The 17,242-nt window shown below is 41.3% G+C and overlaps 2 protein-coding genes across 2 annotated transcripts in view; one reads left to right on the forward strand and one right to left on the reverse strand.

The window, feature by feature from the left end:
• Positions 1 to 883: 883 nt before the first annotated feature.
• Positions 884 to 17,242, reverse strand: part of ADPRM (ADP-ribose/CDP-alcohol diphosphatase, manganese dependent) — a 31,904-nt gene continuing 15,545 nt past the window's right edge. Inside the window, exon 6 of the mRNA XM_073234779.1 lies at positions 884 to 1,231. Coding sequence (XP_073090880.1) covers positions 1,206 to 1,231 — 26 coding nt within the window. The 3' untranslated portion in view covers positions 884 to 1,205. The remainder of the gene's footprint in view (positions 1,232 to 17,242) is intronic.
• Positions 3,256 to 16,507, forward strand: TMEM220 (transmembrane protein 220). Its single transcript, XM_037026749.2, has 6 exons — positions 3,256 to 3,420; positions 4,178 to 4,207; positions 8,210 to 8,270; positions 10,143 to 10,266; positions 11,594 to 11,653; positions 16,328 to 16,507. The coding sequence occupies exons 1-6, from the start codon at positions 3,328 to 3,330 to the stop codon at positions 16,461 to 16,463; spliced, it is 504 nt and encodes a 167-aa protein (XP_036882644.1). The 5' UTR covers positions 3,256 to 3,327; the 3' UTR covers positions 16,464 to 16,507.

A 17,242-nucleotide genomic window follows, 5' to 3' on the forward strand; every position in this document is an offset into this window, starting at 1 on the left:
AGAGAGGGTCCCTCACTGATGACAACCCTGCACATCCTCCCCGGACCACCCCTGACAGGACAGATAAGGGAGATGGCGACAAGGTAAATGAGTCTGTAAAAGAAACAGTGTTCTATCAATATCCTCTCAGAAGTACACCTGGCTCATTGACCACATGGCTGGTGCCAGAGGGTCAGCATATTCTCTACCCTGTAGGCAAGCTGGGTGTGAAGCCCACTCTCCGGAACTGGAGTGCTAGAATCACAGCAAAGTGAGGGCGTGAACCTGTGAAGATTTGGCAAATACTTCAGACATACCTCTCAGGCCATGTAAGCCCACCAGACAATGGCCTGACATGGCAACTTACGTGTCCATGTCCAGTGGAGCAAAGCACCTCTCCAGCCTGTGCTGGGAGGAGCTGGGCCTGCCTTTGCCTCCTGGGTGCGCCTGACTGTGGGCGCCCACAGCCCACAGTCCCCCTTCTGCCTGCTCTTGTCTTATATTCACGGAGTCATCAGCTGTCTCTCAGTCTTGCTGCCCTAGAGGTCATCTGTGCCCTTGTGTGAGCTTGCTGGTCTCTGCTCCATCTCTTAGCATTCGATTCATAATCCCACTCGCAGAGAATGAGCAAGCACCTCTCCTTCCAAGTTCTTGGATGATAGCTGTCTGCATGCTGCCCAGGCACTGTCAGGTTCTGGCAGAGAAGTGAGTCCCCCTCGTGCAGCACTGGTGGCCCTGATGTAGTCACTGACCCGGCAGGTAGGTATAGCCCAGCAGGAGGAAGGCCCTTCATGCTGCCCTTTCTGCAGAGGGAAGCTAGTGCTGGCAGGCCCTACTCCCATCCAGACATCACCATCTCTGCAGTAGTGTAACACTGCAGTTAAAAAGGAAATGACTCCTGAAGCAGAACTGTCTGGGCTACTGGCTTCATTTAAATTTATTTCTCATTACTTTCAGACTAAGTCCTCTCTCCCATGTATTTGCAAAATCTGGACATAGCACTTCCAGCATTAGCATAACTACTGAGTCATAATTCTACAAGTCACCATTCAGTGTCACAAGTGACAAAAACCCAACCACAACAGGCTTATATGTGAAGGAGGGATTTTGTTGGCTCACAAAACTGAACAGTCGAGAGGTAGCTCCCACCTTTAGGCCAGCTGCATCCAGAGCCTCAGGTGATGTCACCAGGTATCTGCTTTCTTCACGTCTGAGCTCTGCTCCCTCTACCGCAGCTCAGCCTCAGGAAGGCCTAAAAAAATTATTGCTTGTTGATCAAAAATTCAAATGTAACTAAGCATCCTGTATTTTACCTGGCAATGTTCAGTCGAACACAAGTCCTAGGATTGAATCTGCACGATTCAGATCACATACCGTCCCAGACCCAACTGCCTGGTCAGGAGGATGGGCTATACCAGGAACACCTGCCTCTCTGCAAAGCAGGGAGCATGGTCAGCCCTCCTCCTATACATGCCCTGATAGGGGGAGACAGGTGCCTTCCCCAGTAATAGGGCCCTTGATCCTAGAAGAAGGGGAATGAACACTGCACAGGCAAAAACAACAGATGTGCAGAGTTGCGAAGGTCCCAGACAATAGGGGTGTTTGTACGGCACACAGCAGTTTACAAAGCATTTGCACACTACTCTTTCCTTGCCACTCACACCTCTATTTGGCTGGCAGAGGCAGTGTGACAGTCACTCTCTGTATTTCTTTGCTCAGGCTGCCATAACAGACTGGGGGCTTCAACAGCAGACATCGTGTTCTGACTATGATTCTTGTGCTTGCAAGTCTAACAGCGAAGTGTCAGCAGGGCCTCTCCCGGCCTGCAGACGACTGTCATCTCGCTGTGTCCTCACATGACCTTTCCACTGTACGTGTCTGTGTCCTCGTTTCTTCTTGTAAGGACTCACCACACTGGCTTAGGGCCCATCCTAACGACCTCATTTTAATTTCATTACCTCCTTAAAGACCCTGTCTCCAAATATAGTCACATTCTCATGTACTGGGGTTAGGACTCAACATATGAATTGCCAGGGGAATACATTTCAGCTTAAAAACACTCCGCCCAAACTTTTGTTGTTGTTGTTGTTTCAGATAAGAAATAGGACAGTAAGGGCAGTCATGACTTGTCCCCACTCCCAGGGCTCACTTAGTGATGGAACTAAGGAGCCTTGTCCAACTCCAAGCAGTGGCGGCCCTGCTGTGCCTGCCCAACTTCTGGCTGGTCTTCCTCCCCTTGTGTGGCCACTGCTGCCCCGTGCACCGCCCTGCCAGCCTGCAAGCTCCCTTCCTGGAGACCACAATGCAAATCCACCTTCTCAGTCCCTCTACCAAGCACTGGGCCAGGCACCCAGCAGGTGATGCTCTTGAAATAAACATCATTGACAGGAATGGAATCACGAAACCTCGGGGAAAAAATTCCCTGAAGAGTTTTAGGTGATTTAGCTAAAAGGAGAGACAGGAGCACGTGCTCATTTGATGTGGTGAAGACTCTTTCGAACAGCAAAAAATGATGAAGCCTATGGATGTGTAAATGAGCCTGGGGAAGAACTCATCAGAAGGGTAAATTGCAAAACAGAAAGAGACTTTAAAACAAGTGAGGGGAGAAGAGTGAATATTTCAGTGTCTTTAGTTCATAAGAAATTCATGAGCAATGTGTGTGGAAATTTTGTTGGCTTTGGTGGGGGGAAAGAATTGTAAACATGTATAATATGTAAATACCTTTATAATAAAAGGCCATGAAGATAAATGAGCAGGTCTGCAGAAAAGCTTGAGCTATATAAGATGCTAATACAACTGTTGTCACTCGAAGAAATTACCATAATGCTTACAGGGCTTTTAAAGTTCCTGAGCTTTGGAAGATGCATAAATAATAACCAGGAAATACACACACAGGCCTGTCTCTGTCCATTTTTCTTTTTCAAGTGAGGAAGGTGGCCTGGGTGAAAACAGGCATTGACCTTGGACCTATATGAATTCAAATACGACTTCCTTCCACCACGGAAAAGCTGTGCGATCTTAGGCAAGTCGTTCAGTCGCGCTGGGGCTCACTTTCTCCATCTGTGAAACGGGCATACCTACACCTACAGCTACAGCTGCGCCTCGCCACGTTTTGGGGGAGGACCGGGTGGAAGTACACAGCGAGGTTCACACAGCGCTTTTGTCGACGCGCTGCGCGCCGCCCAAGGGCCACAGGACTGCAGACCTAGGACCTTTCTCCCGCCCCGCCCCGCCCGCTTGCACCACTCCCGCCCCGCCCCCTACTGATCCCTACCCCGCCCTCCTCCCCACCCGAGCCCTCGGCCCCACTTCGCGCGGCCCGGCAGCCCCGCCGCCCCGCCCGAGCGGATGGCGCCTGCGGCCGAGCGCTGGGCACCCGCCCTGTGGAGGTCGTGCAACTGGCTCATGGCCGCCTTCTTCGCCCTGGCGGCCGTGGTGCAGGTCAGCAGTCGGGCAGCGGGGGGCGGGCGGGGGGCAGCGGACGCTGGGAGAGGGGCCTCCGGGCTCCGCCGGGCGCCGGGCTGCGAGCTCCGCCCCTGGGCCTGACGTGCAGTGTGGACCGGCAAGCCAGCAGGATTGCGGGAGCAGGCTACTAGGCGGAGGAGGGGAATTGGGGTTTAGTCTCAAGAGCCCCCATTTTCTCCCCCGCTAAAGACACTGATGTGTTCATCTGATTTCGCCGCACCTCTCTTTTGCCCAAATACTTACTGGAAAGAGCTGGTTCTGCGCCTGCTTCTTTTAAAGGGACCCGAGCAGAATCAGCCCTGGCACATTTCTAAAAATGTAGCCTGTGGTTGAATGAGACCGAACACAATTCAGGACCAGGGAGAAGCAGCAGGACGAAATCCTTTATAGCGAAACTATCCTTTCGGGTTGGCGTAATGGCTTTCCTCATGCCTGAAGACAGGAAGGCCCTTAAAATACCATTCTAGGTTTGGCTCACCCTTTTCAGAGTTCCTGTGCTGTTGTTCTTTATGAAAATACGTGGCTGTATATTCAAACCATCTGCCGTATTCAGCCAGAGGCCCCTTCAGCCATCATGATCTGCTAGACTCTGTCTTACTCCTATTTCGTATCCTAGTTCCCATTGCAGCGTCTGGCACTTAACAATTGACTGAAATGAATAAAAGAGCAGACCAAATACAGGAACGGAGCATGATAGTATGCCTGCTGACGCCTTCATGTTTTGGCATTCCAGGTAAATGATCCAGATGCAGAACTGTGGGTGGTGAGTATGAGCTGCTTTCATCTGTTTATAAAAACTGTGGAACTGCACAAAACACAGTTTTTTATCTGTTCGCCCCGCCTCCCTGCTGTATGTACACAAAAACTTAAAAATCAAATCTTTTGTAAGCTCTTGTCTCTAAAATACCAGGGAGGAAGGGATCAGAGTGATAATGTAATGTGTGTGTGTATTAAGAATTTTCCAGAGACACAGGGGCCTTTCAGCAATATTCCCTTTGAATAAAATGGGCCAGCTGAGGATACTTAGAGAGTAGACCTCTCAGCTGAACCTCCTGAGTATCTACCCAGAAACTCCAACAAACATTTGACCAGAAAATGCCAGGTTTAAGGTTTGTGATTCAACTAATTTGGTGAGTTATATTTATAAAAAGCAATGGAAGCCCATAAAACCTACAGTATACCAGTGCTCTGATTGAACCATTTGGAAGAGGCGGAGATCACTGCACACGTTTTCTGCAATATCTGGATTTTGCCCAGTTTCTTTCAGTACGGATATACAAGACTGTGCAGTATCACCAATGAGATGACTTGAGGCACTGGAAAAATGTTGACATACAGATTAGCAACAAAAGAAAACATCTGGAATTATAATGCAAGGTTCTAGTCTTTTTTAAGTGCAATACAACCATATTGTGATACTGCTTATTGTCCAGATTTACGTGCTGCTGCGTTAAATCAGATGGCCTCTTCCTCAGCACTCTGGTCCAGATGCTGAGTTCCAAATATTATTTCTCTGCAGACAAGGCTCAGATAACCAGCTTAATGCTGACTTTCCAAAAGACTGCTAGGTCTACCCACCGTCATACTGGCTCCTCAAATATGCCCAAGGTCCTACCCAGCATCTTCCCTCTAAAACCCACTCCTCCTCCTGACCCACACATTTCTCGTATCAATAGAATCATTCTCTGGGTCATCCTTGATCAGAACCTCAGTCATCTCTAACATCGCCATGTTCCTTACCACGGTCCTTGAGATCCCTTCAAACAACAAAATAAAGAACAAAGCAATCCAACAGAACCCAGTCTAGATCTAAGGTCTAATGCTTCTCTGTACAGTAGAATCTGTACGTTTGACTGTTCACTTCATGCTTAGATGACCTAATACACAGAATAACCATGGCCCCATGGACATCCTCCCTGATCCCCCAGTTTAGCTCCCCATTACCTCGTGGAGCTTTGGCTTCCTAACTCTGAGCTGCTGCTAATCTCTTCTACTCCGAGAGCACTTCCCATATATTGCTTCCTGATTCAAAAACTTTTGTCAGTTCCCAAGATCTCTTAGTTGAAGCTCTCCCTGTTGGCATTCAAGGCCCACTGCACTACTGCCCCAACCCACCTTCCCAGCTTGGTCTCAGGAGCCCAGTACCCCTAGAATTCCTCTGTGTCATACTCTACTCAAGCTTCAAAGTCTATCTCGAATGCTCTCTCACCCAAAAACTCTCTCCGCCTCTTTCCCATAAGTTCCAACCACTCTTCCTTTGAACCATTATTGTAGCACTGACACGTCTGCTTTGCATTAGAGTTGGCTCTGCACATGCCAGCTCCCAGGGGATGTGCAGCTCCTGGGGAAGAGGGACAGCGCTTCCTTCTTGGTCACCCTCAGACAATCAAACAGTCTTCCTATGGCAGTCCTTCCTGTATTGCCTCTTGAGTGAATTAAGAACAAATGGATGCACAGATGAACCAATACTTCACTGCTGGGCCTTGCAGCTTGTACTATACCTGACTTGCCCCTATGATAACACTACTTCATCTTGTCATGAAAGATACTTGCATATAGCAGCAAAGAGTAGGATATCTGACTACAGATGGGTTATAAAAACACAGAGTATCTCACTTAATGAAAAGCTGCTTAATAGTCAACATCATCAAGGACCTGGTCATTCTGATTTCTTCTCTGACATCCTCAGTGTGTGAGTTGATACATCCTCTCATGTTTACAGAATGGCTGCTGCAGCTCCAAGTATCATCCCCAGGCAAGAGCACCCCACATAAGAAGAAATAAGGCAGGAGCAAAATGAGTTTTCCTCCTGTGCTTTCCTCCCTTTTATCAAGGAGATGTTTCTCAAGAAACCCCTCAGATACGGTACTATTCAGTTTGTACAGACCAATGTGGTTTATGGTCTGGGATCCATTCTGCTTGGCCAGCACCCACACATGTTGGTTGTTAAATGCTCTGAGTACCAGCCTTGCCCCTACAGGCTTTCTCCTTACATTTCTTTGCTGGAGCATGATCACTGCTACCTGTTGACGAGGCTGGGAAAACAAATGGGCTTTTCCAGCTTTTACACTGACAGGTGGACAAGGGAGAAAGGTATTAGGAGTGAATGCCATGGTACTCAATAACTATGTATTAAACTGAATTTTTAAAATAAATGTGATACCCTTTTTTTTATATCTGCCAGTGAAAAGATATAAGTGGGTTCTACTGAGTTCATTACTGAGTATTTGTACTGTGCAATGTTTTACCTTGTGTACAGACAATTATTTTCAGTCTCTCTACCCTCAAAAAATACTTGTTTTTATCTCATTTGAGATAGAGAAAGGCACTTAAATAAAGATTATATGGCACAATTGCCATGGGAAACCATTACTTAATTTATAGGGTTGTTTTGTTCATATGTTGACAATACACTGAAAGAAGGTTTTAGACCTTTAATCTATTAATGACACATATCAGATACATTTGAGTGCACATTTAAAAAATCCCTGCCAATCATTTCTTATAGGGAGCACAAGTATCGTATGATGTGTGTGGGGGGGGTTAACATCTCCCTCTCTTTCTCTCTGTCCCTGCCTCCCTCCACCCCGCCCCCATCCTCAGTGGCTAGGTCATGTAGCTTTACACCAGGAGGAAACTAGCCCCTTACTGCCCTAAGTTTGGTTCTTGGAACAATAGTAGCACCCTGCCCTGGGAGCTCGATAGAAAAGCAGAATCTTGGGCCCTACCCCAGACCTTCAGAATCAGACCTGCCTTTTAACAAGATCTCCAGTTGAATCTGTATGCACGTTAAAGTTTGGGAAGCACTGGTCTAACCCTCAGCAGGACGGCCATCGCCTGTGAGAGATGGCCAGACTTGCAGATGGCGACACTGGCCATTGTAGCGATGGAGTATTAAAGATGAACAGTCTGTAACCCAGATACTCTCTCTCCCCAGGGTCAAGACAGACATATTGCTGTAGTGAAAACAAACAACTTAAAATATACAGCCGTGACAACTTCCAGATAAACTAAAGGTTACTGACAGAAGCATCACAACTGATGTGGTTAAGAAGCCACGGATTTTCGAGAGCTCCCACGCTTTTGTAAACCTACCAAACATACCCTACTTGCCCTCTGCCCATAGTACACATGCAATAGCAGGTTGGCTAGTCGCCTGCTCTGAATGAGGCTTGAAAATAGGCTCTTCAGGGCCAGTCTTCCAAAGCCCCAAACAACTTATCACCAGCTTCCAGAATGAGGAGCCTCTCTTATCTGAACCATACAGCGGCACAAATGAGCCATACGTTGTTCGCCATCCTTCTGTGGTCTCATCTGCACAGAATGGAGTATTGGGCTGGACGGCCCATGGGCCAGACCCAGCAGAGCCACCTAGCTAATTATGGCTGCTCTGGCCCTCCTTTTCAAAGAGCATTTTCTTTTATGCAAGTGGGGAAAGGCCACGTGGGCATAGATGTTACTTGCGAGAGAGGTGAGTGTGTCCTAGATCCCCACATTCTGCTCAGTGCTGGAGCTGGAAGATGAATGAGCCTTTCCTGAAGTGGCCTACAGTCTAAGAGAAAGGCAGGTAAAATGACCACCTCACATGATAAGTGCCATAAAAGCAGAAGTTACCACTTCCTCAGTTGTTGCTGAAACCTAGAGGTAAATCGTGGAGCATAACAGCTACTGCTGTCATCTTTCTGTACTTCTAGATAACCTCTGAATGTCTCCTGAACTTGGCAGACTCCTTAACGCACCGCATCTCCTCTCTCCATGCTAACAGGTGGTGTATACCATACCTGCCGTGCTAACCCTGCTTGTTGGACTTAACCCTCTTGTCACAGGTATGAGCCTTGGATTCTGATTGGAGAAAAAGCAAATCAGATTTCTGTATAATGAAGGTCTATCTGCCCGATTCCCAGGAGGAAAGCAGGGCTCTCCACAGTTTCTCATTTCTAACAGTAAGGAGCTAACTGTAATCTACATCATCCTCACCCATCTTCAGGAAAACTTCACAAGGACTTGCCACACTATGACAGTCTTTAGCAGTTTGGAACCCAAGAACCAACCTTACGCTGATGTGGAACAGTAGTTATGCACTTTAGCCCATGAGAGGGAAGGGCTTCAGTCATTGCGTTGACTTCTTAAGCCTCCAAGCTCATGGAAAATCAGCAACAAAGTGCTAACCTTATGTCGCCATACTCAATGGTGATGTCTTATATATTTACCCTTTACAGATTCTTCTCAATCCAATACCACTCCTATTAGTCATTTTCTTATTTTGAATTTAGGTTGGCATCTCATTCAACACCTATGCATATGAATTGCTGTGTATGTAGAGAAACTGTATAGTGTCTATAACAAATCTCTAGATTTTTCCATTATGTTGTTCTCCCTAATCTCCCTATGCACTGTCATAATACCAATAGCAATTTATTGCACACTTTATATGTTTCCTCCTCCTAGGCTGCAAGTCCCTTTAAAGTGGGATCATATCTAGCCCATCTTTGCAGAAGTCTTGCTTAAATATTGGCCAGGAACATGGTAGATACCTAATGCTTGTTGAGTGAGTGGCTGTAAAACAGAGGCTTTATCATATATGTATTTTGTAACCTCCTTGCACTCCTTACATATATATCCCAGGTGGGTATACATGTAGAAAAATTCACTTAAAATAGCTGGTTTGTATTGCCCACAGGCTACCTACTTCAATACCGGGCAAAACATAGCTGGTTTGCCTTTTAGGGCCTTAAAAGTTCTCAACAAACCTTATGTTGGACAATTTTATCCTACAAAACAGTGTCTAAAAGCAGAAAAATCAATACATTTTATATTGTTTATTAATATTTTCATATTAATGGGGACTGTTAGTCCTGACAGGTTATTTTTCACTTTCCTTAAAACAGCTTCTACTAGTGGGGTTTGGAAGTTCTCAGAGCCTTCAAATAAAGACTAATGATTCCCACCTGGGCATGAAAAACTCTGCCTCCTAGACACACTGGCTCTTTGAACAGGCCCCGAGAACTCTGTCTGCGTCCTTAAGGTGTTAGCAGTTAATGCTCCATTAGTCATTGGAGCAAGGAAAAACTCAACTCAAATGGGCGGTAAGCTAAAGAGGAGATATATTGGGATATTTTATTGAAAAGGCCAGGTGTGGCCTCGCAGAACTCAGACTTCTCCACACCCCACTTATACCATCTACCACACTGACTTCAGTCCTGGGCTCCTCATGGCAGCCCTACAGTTCAAAGTTCACATCTTCATGGCACCAAGTCCAACAAAATATAGAATCTGCTTCTATGAAAGTACCACAAAACTCTCAGAATTGAGTTGTTGGCCCGGATGCATCATCTGTCCATCTGAGCTAAGTCACTGTTGCTAAGGGGATGACAGGCATTGACTGACCCAGGTAAGGTCCACGTGTCTGGGACACAGGGCCTGGGAGTGTTGGGAGGGTGGGTCTCCAAAGAAAATAAGCACAGTCGTCTTAGAAAGGGGAGATGCTAGATGACCAAAACAATAAATGTCCACTTAAGTTTATAATTATTGCTTTAACCTCTATGATGTCCCTCAAAACAAAGCAAAACAAAAACAAAAAGACCGCCTTTTTCTGAATGTTTTACATGAAAGTAAACTAAGGCAAAGCAGATACAAAGAGTTCATTTTTCTCCGGGATGTGATTCCATAATTAACAGCACAGGGGTATCTATTTTTAGGTAACTTTATTTGGAGAAGTGTCTCTGCAATACACATATTCTTTTGCATCGTGTGGGCTGGTGGCTTGGTGTACTACCTCTTGCTTCATATACAACAGAACATCATACATGAGGAAGAAGGCAGGTGAGCAGTGACATTTGCTCTTTGGCACATGGGGGGTAGACCTGAGCAATCTTCTGTTCCTTTATAACACTTTATCAGCACAATGATGGTTTAAACCCAGCTACATAAAGACCAGAGAAAGTATGACCTCCTTTATAAGCTGACGAAACTGAGGAAATGATGGGGCCAGGACAGAACCCCAGGACTGTCTACCCCACCCCACGATCACTACTACAGGCAGCCATTGCATAACACATCATGTTACCATCAGGCAACGGGACCTTGGCTCCCTTACAACCAGCAAGGGCACGGTACAGTCATATACTCAGTGTAGTCTAAGAAGGTGAAAACTCCACCAGCATTCGGCTTCAGTTCTGGTTCAAGCCAAAATCTTATCTCCAAGTGTCATCAGCTACCTCCAGGGTATTTTAAGTCTACCACTCTCAGCCTTTCCCTGGTATGTCTCATATCAGCCCCTTCCTTTATCCCAGCTATGTGCCCCTGTTTTATTACCTCGTCCTTTGTTTCCTTCCACCCTTAACTTTACTCCTAGCCCCTTTTCTTGCCTTGCCTTTTTATCCTTCTGCTAACATACACTAACACCAAGACTTAAGAGACCTGTAAGTGAATCATCACTGGTGAGATACTGCTGTGTTTCTTCCCTAATCCTTGGAAAACAGGAGAGCCAGTAAGGTTGGGTCTGTTGATGGGAATGTAAACCAAATAAGTTGAGTCACTTCCACCAACTTGAAGCCCAAAGTCATGGTAAATTCAAAGTGGGGCTTCCAGTGGTACTCTGGCTGATTATGATTGTTTTCTGCTCTACATAAAGGATATGTGCTTTTAGGACATATTCCTAGCAGCATATACCCACCCCAAAATCATGAGTCTGACTCATACCAACAGTCATTCCCCTCCACTAAGACGTGACCCAATCCCCTGCAGTATGTGCTCAAATTCTTTATTGATTTGAGTTCCTCCCTAACCCTCTAAAACAATGTAGAAGTAATGGCTGTTCAATCTGGGATTTTCTTGGTTGTACTATTCCTCCCAGTGACATGATGTAAGTGAACAATTACCTGTTTTTGTTTTCTTGTGTTGTGTTAAAAGTTCATTTATAAGTTGGGGAACAGTGATAGAGCTCATATCTGCCTCATAAGATGATACATATTCTTATATAAGGCTTTAAACTACCTGAAAAAAATAGTTTATGAATTGTAGCTAGACTTGAAAATATTCTGTAGATGCTATCTTAGGAGAAAGTTATCCAACAAACAGAAGGAGCAAGTGGTCATGCATCTCACCTGGCAGCTACACATAAAAATATGAAATGTGTGCTCTTTTATAGGGAGCTGTTTGGTCTGGTGATAATCATGGCATGGATGAGCCTATGTCACAGTTCATCAAAGTAAGTTTCCAGCTCACTAAAATCAGGTGTCTTCAAGGTTGCTTAGATCAAGATAGGTAAATGAAGATATTGGGACATAAGGGAAAGCAGGAATCTTGGAAGAAGTATTTCCTTTTCCTAAGGAAAGCTAATAGTAGTTGATTCAAAGTTTTGTCATCATGCTTTAAAAAATACCAGTTTCCTCTGTGGCCCAGGGTAATCATAAGGAGTATCAGTTCAAAGGGTATTGTTCAGGGAGAAAGAAAATGACCTCAAAAGGAGGCTTGGAGATTTAGGAAAGAATGAAAAGCAAAGGAAATATAAAAGTATGGGTACATGTAAATGAATATTAACTTTTAAAACAATAGCAATGATATTTTGTGATGTTTAAACATATAAAAAATAAAAACATGGTAGCAGTAACATGTAAGTTGGAAAGAGCTAAATGGAATTAAGGTGTTCCAAGATCCTTGAATTGTCTGGGAAGAGGTGAAAGTACCAATTTATATTAGACTTTGGTAAGTCAAGAATTCATGTAATCCTCAGGGCAACTGCTGAAAGGGTAGAAAGTGAGTAGAGAAGGCAGGAAAAGAGGATTAAAGCCATAACAGATGAGGAAAATAGGCAAATGTTAAGATATTTAAACCCAAGTATATGAGAAATTACATTAAGTGTAAATGTTCTAAATATTCCAATTAAGAGTCAAAGATTTTCAAAATGGATAAAACAAGACAATGCTTAAAAGTACAAATACAGAAAAAGTTAAAGTCAAAAAATGGGAAAAATATATTGTACACATACCAACCAAATGAAAGCCAGTATAGCAATTTTAATTTTAAAAAGTAGGCCAGAGAGAAAAGAAAGATTTTTTTTTTTGAGGAAAGGGAGGACTTTTTGGTGATTATTTAACAAATTTTTGTTTTAATTTTTTATTTTGAAAAATTTCAAACATATACAAAAGCAGAGACTAATATGAATCAGATGTACCCATCATCCAGCTTTAATAATTATGAAATTATGTCTTATTTCATCTAGATCACTATCTTCTCCACACCTCTAGATTATTTTAAAATAAATCCCAGACATCATACATATTTCAGTACATATCCCTAGTGTGTCTATTTTGTCAAATCATTATGTTATATACCTGACACTAAGACAATATTATATATCAACTATACTTCAATAAAAATATATACTAAAAACAAAAAGCACTTAAAAAGTGATATTCTACCATCATCATACACAAAATATAAAATAATTTTTCAGTATTATTTTTCCAGTCAATGTTTACACTTCCCCAATTGTTTTATAAATGCTTATTCCTTTGCAAAGTCCTATATTCCTGTAAGTCAGTGGTCAGATCTAGAGCCCTGGTGAGAGTCTGTATTACAATGATGATGATGATGCAAGACTGCTTGGGTTGATGCTCAGACTTCCTTTATAAAACATGTTCTGCCTACTGTTTCTCTGTGATGTTAATAGTCTTTGATGATCATTGCCTAAATCCATTACTTCATTTGGGTTGTAAAACGGTAGTATCTAGTTATATTATTACTTGTTTATTAGCTGGAAAAATTCTATAGAGACAAACTTCCACTTATTAATTCTTTAACTACTCTGAGGTATAGAAAATGAGAGGAAAAGGAAAGAAAAATGTGTTTCAAAGAACATTTGATTCTTTCTGTTAATTTACCAGTTTCCAAAATAATGAGTTGTTTCTTGCCTGGGCATCTCCCAAAAGCTACCAATGAGCTGTATTTAATTGTTGTTTTAGTGGTTCCATTATAAAGTCATGGATTTTAACATTTTTGATATTTTTCAGTCCATGGTGGTTATTATCCTTATTTATGCTCAGAGTGTCCCATCTTTGACAAGTGGCACTTATTTAAGTTGGCTCCTGAACTCTTTTTGATATGAGTCAAGTAATCTTTGATAGTTTCTTTGCTTTCTGACATGACAAAATGTTCCAAGCTAGTGTTGTGCATTATGCCCAAGACCGGGAATCAGCTATTTTTTTTTAAAAAAGCCTGGTTACTTTTGGTAGGTGATGGTATTTAGAGGCCACAGTATGGGTACAAGCAGTGCTCACTGCTACTAGTTGGTCAGTGGTTCTCTTTAGGAAATTCATACACACATGCATATGTATATGCAAATATATGTGTTGTGTCTTATCAACATATGCACATGTGGTTATCTAGGTATCTCAACCCCATTTAATAAAAAGTAGATTTAAGATGTCAAAGAAAGATTCTTCTTAATAAAGAAAGGTCCAATTCATCAAGAAGACATAACAATTTTATATTTATGTATAACTATACCATAGCTTCAAAATAGATAAAACAAAAATTGACAGGAACTAAAAAGAAAAACTGAAAAATCCACAATCATTTTGGGAGACTTTAAAACACTTCTCTCAGTCACTAATAGAACAAGACACAAAAAAATCAATAAAGATATAGAAGACTTGAAGTATACAATAAACTTGACCTAACCAGAACCAATAATGACAGAATTCACATTCTTTTCAAGAACATATTGAATATTTACAAACTGACTATATGCTGGGCCATGAAACAGTCCCAACAAATTTCAAAGAACTGAAACCCTACAGTCTATGTTCTTTGACCACAGTGCAATTAAACTAGAAATCATTAACAAAAAAGACTGTCAATCACTCTATGTTTGGAAATTAGGAAGTAACATTTCGACTAAAGAAGGAATCACAATGGAAATTAGAAAATATTCTGAACTGAATTTGTGGGATGCAGCTAAAAATCATACTCAGAAGGAAATTTATATCCTTAAATACATGTATTTTAAAAACAAGATGGAAAAATCAATGACCTAAATTTCTAAGCAGTTCTAAAAAGAACAGCAAATTAAACCCCCCAAAAACAAGAAAATAATCATAAAGGCAGAAACCAACAAAATGAAAAAACCTAAAAAATAGAGGACTAGGCCAAATATTGGTCTCTAAAATGATTCATAACACTGATAAGCCTTACAAAACTAAAAAGAGAAAATAAGAGCAAGAATGATGAGGCACAAACAAGGAATATCTGGAATGAAGAAGAGAACATTACCACATATCTAATACATATTGCAAAAATTATAACAGGATATATTATGAACAACCTTATGGCAATAATTTTGAAAATGTAGATGAAATGCATAAAATTACTTGAAAAATCCAAACTACCAAAACTGACACGAAGAAATACTCAAATAGTCCCATAACTATTAAAGAAACTATCCCCATAAATTTGAATTTTTCCTAAAGAAAACTGTAGACCAAATGGCATAACTGGAGAATTTTAACATTTAAGGAAGAAATAATGCCGACCTTCAACAAACTCTTCCAGAGAACAGATAAAGAAGAAACACTTTACAGTTCATTTTATGAGGGCAGAATAATAGCGTTGATACCAAAATTGGACAAGAACATTTAAAAAAAAAGGGAAATTACAAAGCAATCTGATTCATGATTGCAGATGGAAAAATCCTAAGCAAAACATTAGGATTTTTTTCTATCACATTAACAGAATAAAAGAAGATAATTATCAATTTATACCAAAAGAGCATTTGATAAAATTCATCTTTTCATGATAAAAGCTTTTAGAAAATAGGTGTAAAAAAGGAATTTAACCTAATAAAAGGTGTCTACACCAAAAAGCATGCTACATAATGAACAATTGAAAACATTCCTTCTCAAATCAGGAATGAGATGAGGTTAGCCAAGATTGCCACTTCTACTCAACACTATTCTGGCTATTATCCTAGCCAGTAGGGTAAGGCTAGAAAAAGACATAAAAGGTCCAAGGATTAGACAGGAAAAATTAAATTTTCATTATTCATGGGTGCCATATAATTGGACATACAGAAGATCAAAAGGAATCTATAAAATTATTAGAATAAGTGAGTTTAGCCTGACTGCTGGATACTAGGGCAATATACTAAGATCAACTGTATTTTTGCCAACAACAGAAAATGATCAAAACAAAAAGTTACCATATGTAACATAAAAAAAATCAACTCCCTAGGAATAAAGCTAGCAGAGATATAACATCTCCTCACATAAAACTATAAAACATACAGAAGAAATTAAGACATAAGTAAAGGAAGGATAAAACTATATTGGTAAAAGGATAAACTAATGAAAGGGGAGAATTTAGAAACAGACCCATACATATGATAAAGATGGCAGTGCAGGGTAACGAGAGGCACGCTTTTTAATAAATAGTACTAGATCATTTGGAAAAAAGTGAAACAGCCCCTACCTTTCATAAAAATCAGTTCCAGGTGGATTATAAATTTAATATGAAGAGTAAAACAAAACTTTTAAAGAAAATAACAATATCTTCAAGACATTAGGGAGGGAAAGTTTTCTTACAAAGGACACAAAAATCATTAGGAAAAAATCAATTTTAGCATTGCTTAATCAATCAGTGACTTCAGTTTCTCAAAACATCATTGAGTGGGAAAAGCTATTTGCAACACATGAACAGTAAGAATTTGAATTAAGAAAAAAGAACTCCAACACATCAATCAGTGATCACTTCAATTAAAAATTTAGGTAAAGAAAATCAGACAAAAATGTAATGTGTTTTACCAAATTCAATCTTTATACTTGTTTCCAAAGCAACCTGTAATTTTTATTGGATTATTTTTAATAATTGTGGTGTGTCTTTATAGGAATCCAGTTGGTGGAAGAATTCAGTTGTCTATTGCCATTGTAATCTCTATTTTCCCATTTATCTCATGGATCTACATATATATCAGCAAGGAGATGAGGTCCTCCTGGCCAACTCACTGCAAGACAGTAATTTAAATGAAGTAAAACATCCTGTTATTAAAATGAGTATTTTCAATCAATTTTTTATAAACATGGTAAAAAGCCAGTTTCCTGGGAGTTCATTTCAGGTAATTTGAGCTAATATTAGACATTTTTTTTTTAAGAATTTTTTGAGGCTCCCTACAACATAGGATTGGATAAGACTAGTGAGTGATGGGGCCAGATGTTCTGTTGTTTCACAGTATAGTAGTAGAAAAAAGAGTAGAGCAAAAGTTAAGAAATATGAATTGTAGCTCAGCTCATCTCTATATATATGACTTGGCAAAATATATACACCTCCTAGTGGGTATTTCTTTATAAAGTAGGATTACTATCAGATCTCTGACTTGTACAGTTACAAGGATAAGAGTACTCCAAAAACAGATAATGCTTACAAAGGGATGCACATGAGTAAACTTAAGGGAAGCAGGGTTTGGATAATATGATTGAAAGAGGTTCCAGAGAGCGCTGTATCCCTGAACTAATCTCATACTGAACTGGTACAGTGCCATGAACCAAAAGAGGACTCCAGATGAACCAAATGAACAAGCATGTCTTGGAAAGAAAAGAAAGTTCAAAAGAATATAAGAATTTGGGACCAAAAATAGGGGATATTACTTAACTTTGTAAATGAAAAATAAGATGAGAATCCATATTTTTTTTGAATGGATGTCAAAAGTAACCCTGGAGAGGGGACCCTTTTAGAGCTGTACTCTCCAGTGTGGTAGCCACTAGCCAAATGTTGCATTGAATGCTTGAAATATGGCTGAGGACAT

Source organism: Manis javanica, chromosome 4, assembly GCF_040802235.1.
Source record: "Manis javanica isolate MJ-LG chromosome 4, MJ_LKY, whole genome shotgun sequence".
NCBI classification, from domain to species: Eukaryota; Metazoa; Chordata; class Mammalia; order Pholidota; family Manidae; genus Manis; species Manis javanica.